This window comes from Lonchura striata, chromosome Z, assembly GCF_050655825.1.
Source record: "Lonchura striata isolate lonStrDom1 chromosome Z, ASM5065582v1, whole genome shotgun sequence".
NCBI lineage: Eukaryota > Metazoa > Chordata > Aves > Passeriformes > Estrildidae > Lonchura > Lonchura striata.
Window position 1 is genome coordinate 18,221,487 of NC_140740.1, and position 20,275 is coordinate 18,241,761.

The 20,275-nt window shown below is 35.0% G+C and overlaps 1 protein-coding gene across 3 annotated transcripts in view; it reads left to right on the forward strand.

Moving 5' to 3' along the window:
• MCTP1 (multiple C2 and transmembrane domain containing 1) overlaps positions 1-20,275 on the forward strand; it is a 209,874-nt gene that overhangs the window by 116,067 nt on the left and 73,532 nt on the right. The window contains exon 16 of one of the 3 annotated variants that reach the window (XM_077790123.2): positions 2,238-6,481. The exons of the other annotated variants lie outside the window; for them this stretch is intronic. Within the exon in view, the coding sequence (XP_077646249.1) occupies positions 2,238-2,321 (84 nt within the window). The 3' untranslated portion in view covers positions 2,322-6,481. Of the gene's footprint in view, positions 1-2,237; positions 6,482-20,275 lie in introns of those variants that run through there. 3 annotated transcript variants of the gene reach the window in all.

Sequence of the window (20,275 nt, forward strand, 5' to 3'; positions counted from 1 at the left end):
CTACTGTTTGCTGTAAGAAAGGCGATCTATCATTTCAGTTAAAAGTTACCAACACTTCATAGGAAAATGCAGGTTTCAACATAAAACTCAAATGTTCATATTGCTACTACTGCTTAAGTTAGTAAGTATTCATAACTCTAATTCAGACTTTAATACGGATATGAAACACTCAGCTGTTGCCAGTGGAAGAAGGGAAAATGGAAAGACATCCTATTCTTTGGGCATTTTTTTCCCATGGCACACTGCTGTGGCCAGGAAGCAGTGGTGTTACTGTTAAACTGTATTTTTTTTCTGTTCATAGAAAAAAATCAGTGTCATAATAAGTAGTAGTAGTAGGATGTAAAAGAGAATTTAAGTAGGGAGGTCTATAATCAGTATAGTTACAGCGTATTGTAGTAGTAACATTTCCCCGGTTGTATTTTTATAGGTATGTTTATATTTTTCATACCTATTTATCTAGAGAGACATATGTTTTTAAAAAAAACCTGTTTTTCTTGGTTTGTTGCAGTAATTTTTTTGCTTTTGTAGGTGTTGCAGTAAATTTTTATGATTATATCAGTGCTGTGATTGTACAGATGTATTCCACTTCTGCATCCAAAATGCCTCCTATGCTTTTTGACCCAATGTTATCCTCTCCAAGGATCAAAATCATTCCTCTATCAGGCAAAAGAAGTCTTTGCTGGCCAAGTCAAATATACATGAATTTTTATCATGATTATAAGCTTTGGGTTTGGGATGTTTTCTGGACTTCATAGGTTGTTGAAATCTTGAGAGTAATCCACTTGCTTGTCTTATGATGAATTACACTTTCACTAAGGTAACATATGAATTTATTAGAGTGTATAAAATAAATGTATGCATATGTTTAATTTTCTCTTCACTATTATACAAATTCTATCTCCTTGTGAAGTTGTCTTCTAGAGGCTAGAATATCTCACAGTGAAATGTCAGTTCCAGAAAGGAGATGAGAAACAGGCTGTTCTGGAGGTTTTCAGCTCTTTAGCTAGACTAATAAACAACATATGAGAAGTAAAACTTTAAACTAACCATTTCTTCTATCCTGTTGGATTTGAAAATTTCTGTGATGGGTGCATCCAGATACAGAGTTACAGTCATTTCACCTAGGTTGCATATGTAAGGGTTGATTTTTTGTATCTCCCAATGCCCCATGTTCTTTGCATTTCAATTATGAATACTATTTGATTGTGTGGGCTTTTCTTTCTGACAGGGATATAGGAGACCACAGGTGAAGAAATTCTGGAGAATAGCTCTGTTTTCAAAAGTTTAATTTCTAGGATAGATCAGGAAAGGATAAGTACTCTTGGAAACCTACAGACAACTTTGATTAATATGTTAACTATAACAAGTTACAGTTACCTGCTTCATGTGCCTTGTGCACTCATCACTACAGCTCTTTTAAAAATTATTCTCTTTGGAGAGTCACACTGTTAGTCACCAAGGCTAACAATGTTCATTGAAAGGGCTTGCTTGATTATTTACACTCCTGAGCTTAGCTATCTCAAACTTTTACATTATTTGGGACATTTTAGGTACAGAAATGCTGCATTGAAATTTTGGGATTGATTATTTCTAAAATCTGTCCAAAGGCATCAGCTCAATGATCAGTGTTGTCTGTGCTGTTCATAGACACACAGACACTTCAAGTTAAGTTTTCAATGTTCTAGATTATGCATTTCTTCAGTAAATCTCCTTCACTGGAGATTTTGTCTGAATAACTGAGAATTTTCACTCCATTTCTTTTTTTTTATGCTTTGGTAATTGTCAGCAGAAGAAAAAATTTATTTATTATATAAAACTGTCATGCTGATATAACTGCGATGTATTAATAGCTGTTATTTTTCAGATATGTAAAGATATTAATAAATAACCCATAGCTTTATCTGGCTACTAAATTACTTTGTCTTAGAACAGTTAGAAAATTCTATATTCTCTCCTGCTTTTTTGTATTTATTTCCTGTTAAATAGAGGAAGTGCATAGCAACATCATTAAGTTCATATTTCCATTGCAGAACTGGTTTATTATATCACTTGTCTAGGCTGATTAAGAATGTGTTGTGTACTTTTGCTTATGCTTCTTAAGACCTAAATACAGTGGGAATATATAGAGAGCATTTACTAGAAAATAATATATTTTTCTCTGTTTAAAACAGACCTTTGCATTATTTAGCAGTTAATTTTTAAATTTAATATTTGGTAATTAATATGGTACATTTCAGGAGGAAGAACTTCAGCAAAAGTGGATGTTTTTTCTTCAGATTAATCCACTGTGGGCACTGAAATGTCTGCTAAATTTGGCCTAATTTCCATCAGCTTCTTAAGCAGGCATTTCTGTTCTTTAGATGTCAGTGTGTGCAACATGAGGGGAAAAAGGTGTGTATTCTTTTTTTCTGATACTAGCAATTCTCACTGTAATGAGCAGAAAAATAATTGGACAATGGAGCTATCAGTAAAAGAACACACTTCAGTGTGAGTCAATGAATTGTTTTACGGGACAAAGTTTAATCTTGAAATGGGATTGTAAATAATTTGTTCTACCATCTGTCCATTTGGAATTCTTTTAACCATTTCAGTCTTTATACAGTAAGTACTACTGTGTTTAACATTAACATTTGATACACATTTAATTTCTGTACTGCTCTGTGGTCCTTAGGGAGCTTTGCTCTAGTGCTACAGGAGAGAGACAAAGTATTGATCAGTTAACATTTCAGCTATGTATGCTGCAAAATTAATGAAAATGCCAGACAAAAATGTCAGAGTGCACAAAAAGTTAAAATTTAAATTTGATAGTTTAATGAAAATTTAAGAGGCACATTATCAAAAATGCCTTTAAAGTATTTTTCCTAACTGAGTAACTAAAGAGAATTTTTACTTAGAGTATTTTACTTAGAACTACACTCAACATGAACTATGAGGGAATATATAATCTTCAAAGTGCTTGGTATCCCAAAATGGCCTCAGTAACGTACTTAATTGCCTACTTGAACATTTAACTGTTATGCATAAAATAAATGTAGTTAGTTTCACACTTGGAAGCAGAGTGACCTCACGTGATGAACACAGAAGTTAGCCTCAAATTAAAGCTTCTTATGAACACATTCTCCTATTCCTGTTCTTATTCCTTTCATTCATTCTATATGTGTACCTGCATACACAGAGAAGACACTTTTCTTTCTTTCTCAGCCTCTCAAATATTGATAAAATTACTCTCCCTGCATCCAAGTCATTTGTCATGTCTAACTCACCTTCACTTTGTCTTCTAACATTACAGAATTCATGTGTGAAAATGACATAATAGTGTCCCTAGCTTTTGATTGTGTGTTAGTTCTCTTGCAAATATGCCGTTTAATTCTGGAGGTGCCACATTAATTAATTGAAAAGGAAACAGGATTTAAAAGAACTTGTTCCTAGAGGGATATGGGACAGCAAAGCAATTTCATCAATTTACTGAGTTTTTTCCCTAATAAAAAGGGAAAAAATCACTACTGTGTATTTTGGGAGCAATGTCACTCAAAGATGAAAGACAAAAGTTATGTTTCTGGAGAGATTTGGTATGATACCATCAGGGGGTTGAAATGCATTTTTCATAATTATTACAAATTTTCCCTATTTTTTGACATTGTAATTGTAAAAGAATCAGAATTTCACATACATTAAAAAACTTGTAGATGTTCCCATTGTGGATACCGTTATTGAGGATACAACCTTCAAATAGCACTTTTTGCTAAACCTGGGCAAAATATATCATCAAATTATCCTTGCCATCTCTTGTCTAGAATTTGAAATATGAGTAAGTGCTGGTAAGGTAGTTGGAAAAGCTTTTCTTGTCTCCCAAAAACAGCCTTTCCAAAAATTGCGTTTGCTGTCAAACCTGCCTGTTTTCAAAAGAGAGATTTGCAGAAGTAAAGTGACATGGCAATGGCAAGGCCAGGAACAAGATCAATTTCTGATGCATGTTACACACATGTGTAAGAGTCTTTCAGCTTTTTGTCATCTGTATCTGCATCAACAGGTTAGAAAAATAAGTGGACCAGACTGCTGTGGGGTTTGGTGAGTTTTTTTCCCCAAAGTAAAGCAGACAAAAAGAAAAGTGGTCTAAGTTCTGTTTCCTCTCCTCCTAATTTTATATGTATCAGCAGAACTAATGTTGGACCTCTTTAAAATTACAGTGGGATTTAAGCTTTTTACAACACTTAGCTATACTTTGTGTCAGGCTTTAGGAGGTGGAATAGGAAATAAAAAAAAACCCAGAACCTGGTATATAGGACCTAAGAGATCCATTAGCTATTAATACTGAAAGAACAATCCAGCACCAGCTATGATTAAAAATGCACCTCTTAACTATAACAAATGAATATAACCAGTTTTTCCAGTTGTGGAAAAACTGGTGTCATCAGTCTACATTTTTTGTTTCACAAATTGTGTGTTTGCAAATCTGATACAAAGAAAGACTCAGGAATATTTGTATATGTAAAAGCCTCTTTAAGTATTTTATTTTTTTTTTATAAAAAGCCACTTTCATTTTACTTTCTTCATAGAGTTACTGCATACTTGCTAAACTAGTTTAACAGTGAGATTTATTGCCCAAGCACAGACCTGTGCCATTTTCAATAATATTAAGCATCCTATGTGCTGTCCAGCTACAGTCCCAGAAGAGTATGTCTCTCTCTTAGGTTCTCTGTCATTTCTGCCATCACCATCCAGGTGACTGGGGTGCCCACCCGAGGGTGTCTAAAACAGCACTAGCTCTACCTCTAAGCACTTTAATTGCTCCCTTAGGTGTTTATTTTACCTGCATATATATTTTAGTACCTAACTAGATGCTGTTTTGAATTTCTTCATAATCTTAAGGTGTTAAATTTCAAAAACACCTATGCTGCAGGGAATTACTTTCCTTATTTTGTGATTTATCAAACAGGAATAGACAGCAGCATAAAACATTGGTATCGCAAGTCTTAGACTTTTCCTTCAATATTATACCATTTTCCCCATGTATGCACCTTAGGAAGCTAACAGTGTTCTGAAAGTATTTAACTACCAAATCTTTTTGAATGCTATTATAGCTTCATACACCAAAAATTCTGATGGATGAAAATATTGTTGATGAAAAATTATCAAAGTTGGCAAAAACTATTGTTTACTCTCCCGTATTTAGGATTACCTAAAACGTTCTAAAAGCAAGCTTTGATTTCCTGTTAAGGCAGTGATGTGACTAGAAATCTAGGCAGCCAATTAAGATGAGTTACAGTCCTACTCTGCAGTATATTTCTGATAACTCAAGGTATATACAAGGCAGTCCCCCAGTCCCTGGTGTTACTGGAAGAGTTGCAGAGTGAACCATTGGGCCCCCAGGGAGGACTTGCATTGATTGCATCACCAATTCTTACTTGCACTCTCCTCTTCAGTGCATAAAACAGTACTAAATGACAAATTTTGCACTTGAAGGAATTCAGACATCATTAACACTGAGTTTGGATAATTACTAAGTAGCTTGGGTGTTCAGAGGCAGTTGTGTACCCTATCATCCTCAGGTGTCCTGAGCTGCTATTTCACAGTTATCTCAGAAGATCTTGGCCATTTAAACTTCCATGACTTAGACACTGCACATGATTCAGTTATACCTTTTTCATCATATTTTAATGATAAATATTATGAGAACAAACACATTATAAAGTCACATTACAGAGTGTTTTACTTCCTTTTTATTTTAGTAGGAATGGTATAAGTATAAACCTTATAGTATAAGGTTTGTTTTGAAGTGAAAGAACTGTAAGACACACTGATTTCTATGGGCCATTCAGTAGTTAAAATAATGTAACATAATGGTTTTGCCAAAAGTTGCAGTATAGTAACAAAAGAAGCAGATGTGTTTTGGGAAGAAAAGCTCAAGTAAGATAAAGCAGACAGAGAAGCAATTATTTGAAATCTTTTGAAAACACAGTGTGCAAAAGTTAGAAAGGACAGAAATTAAATTCAGAAATTAAACTACCAGTTTCTTCCTATTGCTCCTTAAGGAATCTTCAGTGTACTTATCCCTGTAGAGTAGTTGTTTCTTTAGTAGGTATGTAGCTGGTAAGTGATGAAATAAGTGTCTCAGTAGAAGAATTAAGGAAAAAACTAGTTCTTTTCAATGTGCTGGATTTTGCTGGAGTGAAAACACTTTAGACCATTTTGTAACATTTCAAATATGCATGAGAAATATTTTTCTATTGCTTATATTGTTTAACTCACAATTTTATAATTTCAGTTTTGGTATGGGAAATCCAATTTGAATGGGAAATCCAGGCTGTTAACATAAAAAAAGGCTTAGGGCATATGTTGTGTCTAGTACTGCCACATCATGCTCTATGACTAGCAGTAATTGCTTTTATTGATGATGTAAGTAAAGCCTTAAATTAAAAAACAAACAAACAAACAAACAAAAACAAAAAAAAAAAAACCAAAAACAAACAAACAAACAAACCCTAACTACCTAAGTAATCATTGCAATACTTAGATGTGAAGTTTTGTCTCTTTTTGCTAGAGAGGGAGTGTCTGCCACACCTAACTTTATCCTATGTTCTTAGCATGTTTCCCATGCTACATGTTTCCCATGCTACATGTTTCCCATTCCATAAATGTATGGTTTGGACCTGGAAAGAGTTTGAAAGCTTGTTTCATTCTTGTAAATCCCTCTGAGGTGGTGATGCTGTTTGTGGTGGTGGTGATATCCCACATGAGGTGAGGTGGACTTTCAATATGAAAAGCTTTGTTTCCAGTGGAACTCCACTGAGATTGCAGGGACGTCCTGTGAAGGCAGTGGTCTCTTACAATTGTTTTTTGTCAGAGGTAGGGAAATTTCCTTGTGACAGAGTGTGAAAAAGCCATAGCACTAGAAGTTGTCCCTATCTTGGGATAACAAATCTGTGTACTGAGCAGACAATTTTAATGTCAAGGGGACAAATCTCTGAAGGGCACTGTTGCAGAAGAACATCTATGAAGTTTACAAAGGGTGGATATTTTTACTTTTCTTCTAAATTATGTATGAGTAATACAGCAGTTTATTAGCATAATTTTTATTGTATAGTTTCAGTCAAAGTTAATGAAGTTTCCACTCCAGTTGTTTTCCATCCTTGAAAAATTAAGAAAACATTTTACAAAAATGTTGCTTTCCTGAACTACTTTTCTATGTGCTTTTCTCCTATCCCTCCCAAGGCAGCACCTAAAGATCCTGGTGACAGGGGTGAACCATCCAGACAGGATGTTTTCCTAAATGCCTCAGTTAAAGGCCAAATTTGCGGTTGCAGTTTTGTGAAGAAAATGCTCTTGTAGCTTTACCTCACTGGTAAAGCCTTCATATTTGCAATGGCCTATCTTGCACAGTAACTTCTTGTACTGGTCATGGCAATATAAAGAGGATAAAAAACTGCCTCGAAGATCATTTTATTTAAGTGTCAATGCAAGAAACAGTGTCATCTAGACAGTTTTTTAATACGTGGAACACTTAACAGTGTGGACAGAATGTTAAATTTTAACCAAGTGTCATGATTAAGTGATTTAACTTCTGCAGGAAGAAGCTCACCTTGAAGTAAAGCCTGTAAATGTCATAACCATTTGTTTGACGAAAGCAGGGGGTTTTTTGTTCCCTTTTTTTAACTTAGTTACTCTTAGAAAGAAAAAAAAAAGATGTTTATACATGCAAGGTGTTTAATATTTCAGAATAAACAAAGTATAATTTAAATTATACATGGAAATAAACAAGACATAATTTTAAAAGTACTGTTTATTTTGGATTCAGTGTCAGATTGTATTTATTCCAGGGTAAGTATTAACACTAATAACTAGAAATTTATTAGAATTAGAATAAGTAAAATTTATTGGAAATAACTAATGTGACTCCATTTGTTACTGAAGAGAAAAAAAAATTAATAGCTGTAAGCCAAATGGCTGCAGCTGATGTTGAATAGACTGACAATTGTATGGCAGATCTGTGAGTTTGTACATTTCCATGAATAACATCTACACTATTACTGTTGCTCTGAAGCTACAAGAAACCAACTGCTTTGCCTGTGTACAAGTACTCTATGGAGAACCCACTGATTTTCAAAATAAAAAAATTGACATAATTTAGTCTTATTTATTTGGGATTGACCACTGCTCTCACAGTGGTTATTAGCACTGCAGAGTTATCTGTTAAAACTGGTATTATGTAATTGGAACTTCTGGTATTTCCTTATGTTTCTCCTCAGTTCTTAAGTGCTTCTGTCTGTTTAGCTGTTCTTACTCTGTTTTTTCCTGTTGCTCATTTACAAGACAGAGAAAAAAATCTCTTCCTTATCTCAGACCAGAAGGCACAAGTGGATGTATTTTAATCTTTATTTTCCAATGAAAAATCCTTCATTTTCCAGAAAAAGTGTATTTTTAAAATTAAAACCAGCTAATTCCTTTGAAAACGGATAATCACTACTGTAAGGGATACCAATAATGTTTATTAAAGCATGTTTTCCTTTAAAAAGAAAGACTTGGTAATTTTTGCTTCTCCTACCAGTATTCTTGCTCTACTGTCTTGAAGGAGAAATAATACCAGCAGATAATATATTCCTTTAACATAAGTTAAATTTAAAAGTAAATTTTTTAGTATTTGCCACCATATTAATTATTTCTTGCTTAAAGCACTGTTAGCAGAGGGATTCTGAGTTAATAAACACATCACAGCATTAGTATATAAAACATAGTATACTTTTCCCAAGACAATGATTACCAGCATAAGACCACATTAACAACACTTAATGCTTGTTCCTTAAATGTGCTTTTCATCTCTTGGAAGGAGTATCATAATATTGCAGCGAGTAAACATGGAAATGTATTGGAGTGATTTATTTTACAGTAGAGGTAACTAATGCCTTGTTTGAGGTTTGTTTCTGTATTATGTCACTCTCTTCATAGCACTGCAGCTTCACATCAGCTGGAATAGGGATTTTAATCCTGAATATTAAGCTTCATTAACACAACTCCAGTGAAACACATTAAAAATAAGTTATTTCTTTATCACAGTCTATTAGCTGAAACATTTGGAAAATAACTGCAGTGTGCTGGTAAGTCTTTATAATGTAGTGTTTTCACATTCAAGAATCATTTTGGCTGTGGTTTATGGAGTTTTAACATTTCTGCTTTGCTCCAAGTGTGCTTCAGATTTTTATTAGCTACTTTGATTTCATCAGTATGAGCAAGATACATCTCTATAAATTACTGGTTCACCGGAGCATGTTTCTGTGCTTCAGAGCTGAGAGCTCCATCAACCCCATCCAATAGATGGTGGGTCAGTCTGGAGTTACCCCCAGAGCCGGGGCTGCCCACCCAGGTCAGGCTCTCTTCTTCCTCTCCACTCCAGCACCTGCACACCTGCAAACTGAGACATGCCCCATTCAGCCCTGCAAGAACAGCTCTATTGTTGCCTTTTCTGAGGGAAAATTATCCCAGTTCTACTTCTGAATTAAAAGCAAGGTTGTTATTACTCAAGGGATGTTAGGCCTCGCTGCTTTTTTGAGAAAACAAATTTGCTGTAACTTTATCTGTAATTTAGTAGCACTTGGGTACAAATAGAGGCTACATTGTATAGAATGTGAGGCAGAAAGTAAGGGTTTGTTAAAGCCATGAAATGGTTTTTAAATAAATAAATAATAAAAAAAATAAATGAATAACTACTGCATATCCAAAAGCAGCCATATCAAAGCCATAGGTTACGTAAAAAAAAAAAAAAAAAAAAGAAAAGGCAGAAAAAGAAACCAGCCCAAACCACACACAATAAACAACAACAAAAAAACCCCAAACCAAAATAAAACAACAAAACCTCGAACCCCACAAAACAAACAAAACACAAAAAAACCTGAAAAAAAAACCCCAACAACAACAATAAAAACCAACCAAACAAAAAAATCCAATCAAACCTCAAGAAAAGATATAAATACATTCATTATAGCTTTACCATTAACCGTCTATTTTGGACCTGCTTCAAACATAGTGTTAAACAAGTCAGATTTCTGTCTATATGGAGAATATAGCAAAATTGCATGTTTCCAAGAAGTTAATGTACATTTGCCTTGATCAACAGTCTACTCAGAGAATAGTCATGGTAAAGGCTACTCAGGTCTTCTTCTGAAAGTTTTTGGATTGGTTTAGTTTTGTGGCAGAGTTATGCCTTTCTCAAGTGTGACCCACTTGAAAAATATAATGTCAAAATGCTTAAATGGACTTTCCCTTCTTTTGGTTGATTCTTGAATGTCAGGATTTAATTGGAAGAAATAATACTGCTTAAAACCTCAGTCCTGTATGCACAGCCATTGCAAATGATGCTGTTGAGGCCAACCCAAATCAGTCAAGTATTTTATTCCATCAAAATTTGTTTTTACAACCGTGTGCTTTTTCACTGCCTTGCATCCTGATTAGGCAGCAAATATGCTAACTCTTCCTTTTTTTCTTTTTTATTTGAAAACACTCCAGTTTGGTGTTAGGAGTTTGATCTAGCTGATTAGCAAAGTTAAAGTTAAGAATTTAATGTGCTTTCTAATCATCTGGCAGCTGTCATTAATGAGTGACAATGCAGCTAATCCCCCCTTCCCCCCCACCCCGACACACAAGCCTATTCCTCCATTCTCCTCAAAGCAGAGGCAGCCACCTCCGGGCACACTCTCGGCTGAAGCTGGGAGCAGGGAGTATGTATCTGACCTGGGATCTGAACCTGAGAAACTCTGGTTAGTATGCTTCATTGTCTCCGGATCACTGCACTCACCCTTCTGCTCCTTTACTTACAGTGTCTAATATGTCTGATTTGAATTAAATTATTTTAATTAAATCATTCCACTCTTTCTCATAGTGCAAGACAGTTAAGAGGTGTAACTGGCAGTGTTATAAATCAGGTGTCCCCTCTTGATTCGGCCAAAGTTAGTAAGCCAAAGATTAGTGTGGATTCTGGCATAGACAGAGCAAAAGGTGTACTTGAAAACAGAGTTAGTACTTAAACGGGAACTGAGAGTCACAGCAGTTACTTTCATAAGCACCAGAAGCATTCTTGCTGCTATTTTTCTCTCATCATTGTGCCACAAGCAATGGGTTCACTGTTTGCAGGGAAGGCAAAAGGCTGAAAAGGGGGATTTTGGTTTCAGGATGAAAATAAAGTTCATCTTGGTTTATCTCTGATTTGAGCAGTCCTGTCATTTGCCAGTCAGGGAGTGTAATGAATGCTCGGCTGCATCACTAGACAGAGTTTTTCATAGATAACTCCTCAACAGCTGATGACACTGCATTGTAATACTCTGAAGCTTATTTTCTGCAGATATTAATTCATTCTCACATTCTTTCTAATAAAAATTGAAAAGTCTGTCTCCCCCAAGATTCAGAGAAAAAGTAAAACCAAAACTCTGAAGAATTTCTAATGCAGGAGTAGTGTTTTAGAACAGGGGATGACTGTACACTAAAACATGATTATTGACAAATTAAATTCTGTTGCCTACCTGGCAATGACAAATGCAGCACTTTTCTGAGATCACTTTAAGATCCAGCTGGTAGAACCAGCAACCCCGATACCTCTGAAGTACAGGACTATCTGCTTGCTCTGTAATGTATCCTATTTCTGCTGAATTTTTATTTTTAGAACTGATAGTCAAGTATAAAATATATATTGGTTAAAAAATAGCAGATTATTTCTGGGTCACTTTCAGAGTTGACCTGTATGATCGGCTGCATTTTCTTAAGTTAATGCAGTTTAAAAATCATTTTAAGTTTTCCAATACTAAAGAAAGTGAGATACTGGATTTGCAAACAAAAGCTTTGCTGGTTTATGACAAGTAATCCATCTTTTTGCATTACTGTAGCATTCTACCCCAGATAATTTTTCATAATTGGTAATTTGTGAGTCATATATGTTATCTATTCTTTTATGGGCCTCTAAATAGTGAAGGATGGCAAAGGTCATAAAGCATTCATAAAGAAAATTATTTTATTTACTTTTTCAATTTTGATCAGGATTCTGAAGAACTCTGTGAACATTCCAGAGAAAAGTACAAAGAAACAACAAAAGAAAAAGTAGCCCTTTTTCTGGAAGGAACTTCATGCAAATTCTGTTGCAGCATTTCAAACAAAAAATTAATTTTAGGACTACAGCAGGGTAAAAATGTTTAGTTAAGTCAGTTATGATGGTTAGGTTTTAAAAGTTGGAAATTATTATATTGTATATACATGCAGCAAAATTAAGAATATTTGCATGTGACTGATTCATTTTGAATTTTTCCCTATCCACAAGCCATTATTTTCCTTTCATCATGAAACTAGGAGTGTTTATAGATATCTTCTATCCCCACTCTTTGGAAGAATTTAATATTGGCTATGGGTAAAGAAAATCTAACAAGGGAGAAAAATATCTTTGCATCTAAAATAATAGCACCAAAATAGTTTCACATTTTGATGCATTAATTTGTCAGAGGAAAGTTATTAATAGAAGGATTTGGGCATATAATTGAAAAATTATTTACCATAATGAGAAATCTAGTAGGAACTTTTCTTTTTACTGCTATTTCTCCAGCTACCCATCAACATTACCACTAACTGCTCATGTGCTTTCTCACTGAAAATTTGGAGAATGCAATAATACATGAATAACTTCAACTAGCAGCAAAGGCCACTTGAACTAATTTACAGACAACTGTATAGGAGGCATTTAGTATTTTAAAATTAGCTAAATTTTAATTTCACAGTAAAGTTGTTATGAACATGCTTCCACTTGTGTGATTCTCTCTTCAACAGTCATTTAAATGTACTCTGAAGAGTTTACTTATAATGGGATATTTCTATTAAAAATTATTCAGTATTATCTTATAAATAAAATAGAATTTAGTTTATTTGATTGATATAATTATATTGTATGTAGAATAATGTAGGATTACAGTTATGTAAACATTTTTTACTCAATTTCTGAAAATATGTCTAGGAATAGCTGATAGGTTTTGATCACACCATTCTTGAATTTTCATCTGAAAATCATGAATAATTGGATATTTTGCATAATAATTTGAATCTAAAATCAGTAGCAGTATGAATAGGATCTTATCCTTAAGAGACATTTTAGTAGCTTAAGAATAAAGGAAAAAATATGTATTGTTGCTGAACACACTTCATGTCTTTCTATGGCATACAGCCGTACCTTTTTTTCTTCTTTGAGATGATTTTTAAACTATTTTTAAGGTTATGTTGTGGTTTATTTCTTTTGAGTGTATTTAGACAAGCTGGAATTAATTACTAATGTATCCTAATTATTTCAGAAATGTTCCTTAATCTAGATTACCTGTTCATCTGAGACAGTCAACTAAGGCACTTTTTCAGCTCATCAGATAATTGACTCTGAATGTCACAATTATTTGATAAAAATAAAATTTTATGAGGACATTTTCTCCCTAAAAGGAATTCAGAATTTGGACAAATGGACAGAAAAGAAAATCTCGTTTTAAAATTCATGCTTTCATAGCATGGTAAGAATTCTAAAATTTATGTAAGTGTACTTGTGAATGGTGCTGTCTTTTTGTCACTATAGATATGAAAAATACAGCCTTTAAATACAGAACTTCTGAATTATATATGTGAAAGAAAAAATATTCTCAATTATTACTCTATTATATAATACAAAATGCATTTAATATTTTTTTTTATTTTCTATTTTTGTACTACTTTTGAAACTGTTCCCCCCTCAAAAATGGAGAAGAAAAAAGGATGTCAAAATTTTTTTGAAAGGCGCACGTATTAGTTTTCAATTGCATGGCTTGCCTTAGTCTTAGCTGAAGGTAAATGCAAGAAAACACTGCTGCTACTGCTGTTATCATTACATGTTGGATGTATACTGCATTGGCATGTACAGCGTGTTCCTAAAAGTTAACAAACAGAGCCTGTGCTTTTAAATTTGTATCATTAAGTTAATTCAAATCAGTAGGAATATCACTAACAGTAAATCTCCACATATTTATGAATATTTGTCATATCTGATCTGATTGGGTGCAAATGTGTAAAAGATGCAGAGGAGGAGAAAGCAAGCTCTTAGATTAAAGCACTTTCCCAATCATTTTTTCATTATCTCAAAAATATTGGATATGCTGTTTGTTTTAGGCAAATGATTCTCAGTAGAGTTGCACTGTATTGAATTAAATATTGTTTATACAAGAGGTATAGGATAGATGTATATTTAATAGAGTACAAATACTTCCTGTCTGGCACTTAACTGTATTTGTAAGACCAAACATTAATTTTGATCTTCAGATGTGATTCTTTGATACTTGTGGTCAAGTCTATTTGTCAATAAAAATATGCCTGAAATAAGGGTATCAGAAGAGCATACAGTTTATTTAATGTTTGTTGATTAAAAAAGAAAGCCTCTTTTTATAATGGTACTGTAATTGATTTAAATAAAGAAACCCAGAAAAATACAGACATCATTGAAATATTTAGAATTAAATTGGGTTAACTGAAAATCTTTGATATTATGTATTTTTAAAACTTTGGTAAAACATGTGTTGTTTAGCCTGAAATTAAAAAGTATTCAGTTTAGTGATAATGCTTATTCTATTCTATTCTATTTTCTCATAAAATGGGTACTTTTTCCTGAGCTTCCCTGCATGTCATTCTCTGCTCAAGCCTGTAGGTAGCACCTTTGCATCACATAAAAATTTCCTGAGAGAGAATTCCTATTTAGGTGGGAAAGTCTTTACTTGTGCAGACCTCTAAATGTAGCTAGAACTATTTGCATAATTTCCAGACTTTGGTGACAATATGTGATCTTAAAACAACAGATCACTCTCATGAGGTACCTCAGAGGTACAAGGTTCTCTCATAATTATTTGTTTTAATGTACTGTCCATCAGGTATTAATAAATGAGCATAATTCTGCATTGATATTTCACATTTTCTTTTCTGTTCTGTGAATTACATGACACTCATGGTCTCTTTTATCTGCTGAGTAAGGTAAACTCTATAAATCTGTTCATCCTTTTCCCTTTGGGCTTGATCCTTCACTTATAACAGTCAGCAACTAGCCTTAGAGGTGCTGGCTTGATGGTCAGGGAGTTTCACCAAAGCCACTGCAATGCAGGATCAAACTACCCCACAAAAATACCAACCTGGCTGTCAGTGCAGGGGGTGTGACTCATAACCAATGTTGCTATTACTTGCTTCTTCAACTTCAATATGCAAGATCAAAAAAATTTAACATAGGCATTATTTTTAAATCTGGGGCTGTTCTGCAAAAAAAAAAAAATCTTTGGAGTTTTACATTTATCTTTTTCCCCTCAAGTATATGCTTCATAATATCACTGCTTCCATTTCTAGAGCCCACTGATAGTGAATCATCTCTTAAAATGACAGTTTGTTTTCCTTTGGAGTTGCTCTTAGGTCGCATAATGCAGAATGTCTCTAGGTTTATTATTTCTCTCCTAAGCGATCATAACAAAGAAGGTCTGGTTATCGATCACCCTTACCCATGATCACAAGCATGCTGAATAAAATTGCTGACATTTATTTGATTCTACTAAGATTGTGCTTAATTTTAGTGAAAGTCAGTAAATAGGGTTTAAAAATAAAAAAATATACAAAGCTCTTATTAAGGTAATGATTTTATCTGTGTGCTGGACTGGGATATTTGAGAAGGGAACATTCTATAATGTCTGAGTGAGAATCCCATGAGCAAGATGATTTTTAATCGTATTGTCTGAATGCTTGGTTGTGTATTAGAAGAAGCAAAGTGTGATGCAGGTGGGAGGGAACTAACCTTTGACACACTGTAGCAGTAGAAAAACATCAGGACTATCAGCATGGGAGTTTCCAGCCTTTCCCTTTCTCACTAGAATAGAAGGCATTTTTGTTGTGGATGAGAGAAGCACGGATTGAATTCCCACATGCACTGAGCCACTCTTTGTCTGGGTTGGGTTTTTGTTTTGTTTTGGAAAATGCAAACCTTTTCATCTTTCAAATTGCTACAGGAATCCAAGCAACCACTAAAAAAAAAAAAAAACAAAAAAAAAACAAAAAACAGCGAGGCAAGTATATTTTATCAGTTGTTTTGCCTGAGCAAATGCTGCATGGTTAACAAGGAAAGCTGACTTTTTTCTGAAGGCCCTGCTTCACTTTGTCATGTCAGTGTCCAAGTTAGAAAGGCACTTGCTGTCCATAGCAGATGCTCATATTGTACTCATAAGGCAAGGGAGTAATTTCCCAGCTTGGGGCACCCTAGGAAAGCAGGACCACATCATGACTGACTGTTGTCAAAACAGAGCATATACTGTATAGACAGGAGAAAGAAAAACATGAACATAAGGAAAGGAGGCAACTCCATCTAATACACATTTGAAAAAATCTTGGTTTAGTAATAGTTTATTTTTTTTACTTTCCTGTTGTATCCTCACAGCGCTAAATATCTCTACATGAGCTATATATCTGTGTAGTACAGAAAAACTAAAGGTGTACACGGGCATGGTTGGTAGGTTTATTTGGTTTTTGTTTTTTGGTTTTTTTTCCTGTACATTACTTTCTCTTTGTCTGTTCTCACTGAATGGAAGAATAAGGCTACACTTTTTTCCTACCTAAGCATGATAGTAAACTCTTCAGCTGCTTGTCTGGAGGATCAGCTGCAAGTTTTATGTTTTTATTTTTTCATAGTTAGATAACAATAGATAGAAATCTGTTAGGTTCTGTGACAGAAAGATTACAGAGAAATACATATATATTACATATATATGTGCATATATACATAATACGTATTTATTCCTTGACAACAGAGGAATAGAGATTCCCCTAAACTTTAAAGAAAATCTCAAGGGTATAAACAATTACCTTATGATAAACTTCTGCTAAAATGGCAATAGATGAATTTTGCTCTTTTTTATTCTATCTTCACACTTTTTTAGATGAACTGGTTAGTCTTTAAGAATTATTCAGAAGATAAATACTATGTAGCTGTCATTGAGCCTGTGGTATGGCAGTGCAAAACTTGCATTTCACAGATATCAATATCTTAGGAATAGTATCTTAAGAAAAATAGGCATTTTCAATGTTTGAAGTAATTTCAAGTTTACCTGGTAATCTATTTTAAAATTTTCTGTTCCATTATGACATTCTACCTATTAGATCAAACTCTTTTTCACTAAAGGACAGGCTCAGTACATGTGAATGTGTTTACCTGAAATATACCTTCTTTTGGGGAAGAATATCTTCTATTATCAGGAAAGTCTACTGAGCAAATAATATGCAACTTGTCACTGCCAAGACATAACATCAAATTTTCAAAGGTAAAGGGGAATGCAATCATGAACTTTCATAAGGTATTGTTGCCCTTCTTTTAATGTATTTTTCTTTTTTGAGTTCTGACATAAACATTATTGACGTACTGTTTTAGGGGATTACTGGTACTACTTTGTTCTACAATGTGGAACACACAGCTGAATTCTGTTTTCATAAGGCTATTTTTACATTAGGATTATCCCTTTGTTTGATTCTCTACTTGCTTACATCCTTTTAAATAAAATTTTATGTATTTTGTTTCTGAGGCTGGTTTGCTGGGGCATATTGACAGTAGGGGAGAATTACATGTTTTAGCATTGAAGCTTTCATTCACTTAGGTGGGTTCTAGCAGAAAGAAGTTATTGAAGTCACTGCTCTCTGGATTCCTGTCATTGGGAAGGTGTGGCTGGGTTTCCACCACCACATGTCTTTCTGTCATTTATGATTATTGTCCCCACTAAGAAAGGGATTTACATTTCCTACTGGTGGGAAGCTGTTGCCTAAAGTAGTGTTGTGAGTTAAAGATTCAAGAGAAGACAACTGAAGAGGCTTACAGCCAGCTCTCTGTCACCTGAAATAGTTAATTTTTTTGTGGTGGTTTTAGAGTAGGGTGTAAACACTGCTCTGGTTTTTGCTTTCTGTTGTGTTTAGATACAGATAGATATGGATAGATATAGATATAGATATAGATTAGGTAGATATAGATATAGATATAGATATAGATATAGATATAGATATAGATATAGATATAGATTAGATATAGATATAGATATAGATATAGATATAGATATAGATATAGATATAGATTAGATTAGATATAGATATAGATATAGATATAGATATAGATATAGATAGATATATTAGATATAGATATAAAGATATAGATAGACATAGATAGACATAGATAGGGAGAGAGAGAAATAGCTATTGATATGTACATATAAATAGCTGTATCCTGTCCAGTTAATTTTGTCTTCATAAAAAAAAAGGTTTCTTTAACCCATCTGTATTAAGAAGTCTATTAACCAAGAGCCCCTACTGTAAAATATTCATGTATTTGAAAAACAGCGCACAGATGGGCTTGGAAACATCACAGGTCTTACAGGTTACTACAAGTTCTTATGTGAAAGGTACCACTGTGTCTTGGTTTAAAAGACAAATGTCTCCCAAGGAAGGTGGGAATCTTCCTGGAATGGAACGAAGACCCCTCCCTCTGAATTACTATAACTTTGAAAATCACAGGGATTCCAGGCAAAAATATAAGAAAAGAAATAACAGTTCCTTACTAGGAAAAAAAAATATATATAACAGAACAAACAAGAACACAGTAACAGACACTTCCCACCCGCTGAGTGCCATTTTTCCGTGCTGATGTAGTTATGACCACGGCTGGCAGGCCGTGTTGGTGGCTCGGGTGAGGCAGAGGTGCTGCAGAGATGCTGCAGTGACTTACTCATGCCCGGCATGGGACACTCCAGGGCAAGCATGGAACCTCCTCGGGGCAATAGGGGCATCTGACAAGAGGAAGGAGGGGGAGTGATTCCCCCAGAACTCAGGCAGGCAGCAAATGGTTTTGGCACTACCCAAAGTAGCACAGGGAGAAGCAGAGAAAGCAGGCAGATTCTATCGGAATGCTGAATTGCAACATAGCAAAGTCCCAAAGTCAAATACGCAAAACTCCCATAGTGACCACTGTCTTCAATGCCCAAACAGCTGATTAGAAGGAAGCCCTAACTCCTAGCCAAGTCTTGGGTCAGCCCCAACACTTCTGGCAGCATTATGCTGCAGTTCCCAAAAAAACCCCCAGCGGGAGAGCCTACCTCCAGCCAAAATTGCCAGACCCCCAAAAGGACACGACTGGAATGTCAGAGGGTTACCTGGGCAGTAGTATAACATAAGCAACCTGCAGATCTTTCATACCTACACTTACTGTGCCACTCACCTTGCCACAGAGGCTTTACCCTCTTGGCCTGCTTAATGGGGTGACTGGCTGTGGCTTCCCTTCTAGTTTGGTGGAGCTGAAATGGCCGTGACATCTGTTATTTGCACTGCTGTGTTACCCACATTTCTCTCTGACTTCAGGTGGTGCTGCTGGGGAGTATCCCTTGCCTCTGCAGCAGGTATCTGGGCAGCATCCCTTCCCTCTGGGGCAAATTTTGGGGTAGCTTCACCCTCTCTCTAAAAGCTAAATGGACCATGTTAAATAAACTTAGCAAAAACATCATCAAGAATATGGTATCTTTAGCATCTTGGGGGAAATTAAACCCTTCAAAAGCTGTTGTGGTTGGCCTGAAAAGGTGGGTAAAAGACTGGGAGAAAACACCCCCCTCTGTTCCTCCCCCATAACAGGTACCATTATTAGTGAACACTCAGTGCCATGATCTGTGGTAGTTAGCCACATGCACAGTCCAAAAGAGGTTTACAAACATTGAATTACTTAGACAACTGACCTGTTCTACAAACTTGGTAACAGTCACAATGACATTATTTTTAGGGCCCATGTTTAGATAGTGATCCGCAAATGGAAAAACCATGAACGTGATCATCTGCCGACTGAACTGGAATAAGCTGGACCATGGTGATGTCTAATGAGGTTTCTGTAACCAATAAAGAAATGGGTTACCCAAGAACTGTTATCCTCTTTTCATCCTTTCCTCCTGAGCCACACATTAGGTGCCAACTAATTTCTTGGTTTTAAAGACAAATGTGTACCAAGGAACCTTCCTGGCATGGAAAGAAGACCCTTCCCTCTGAATTTCTGTAACTTTAGAAATTATGGTGCTTTCCAGCAAAAATGTAGAAAACAAGAATAACAGTTCTTTATTAGCATATATATGTATATAACAGAACAGAACAAACAGCAAAACAAACCCAGAAGTTTCCAACCAGTTAATACTGGTTTTCCCCTTTGGGGCCCTGTCGGGATGAGGGTGGCTTGGCCCAGCAGTGGGGGAGGAAGGAAAAATGG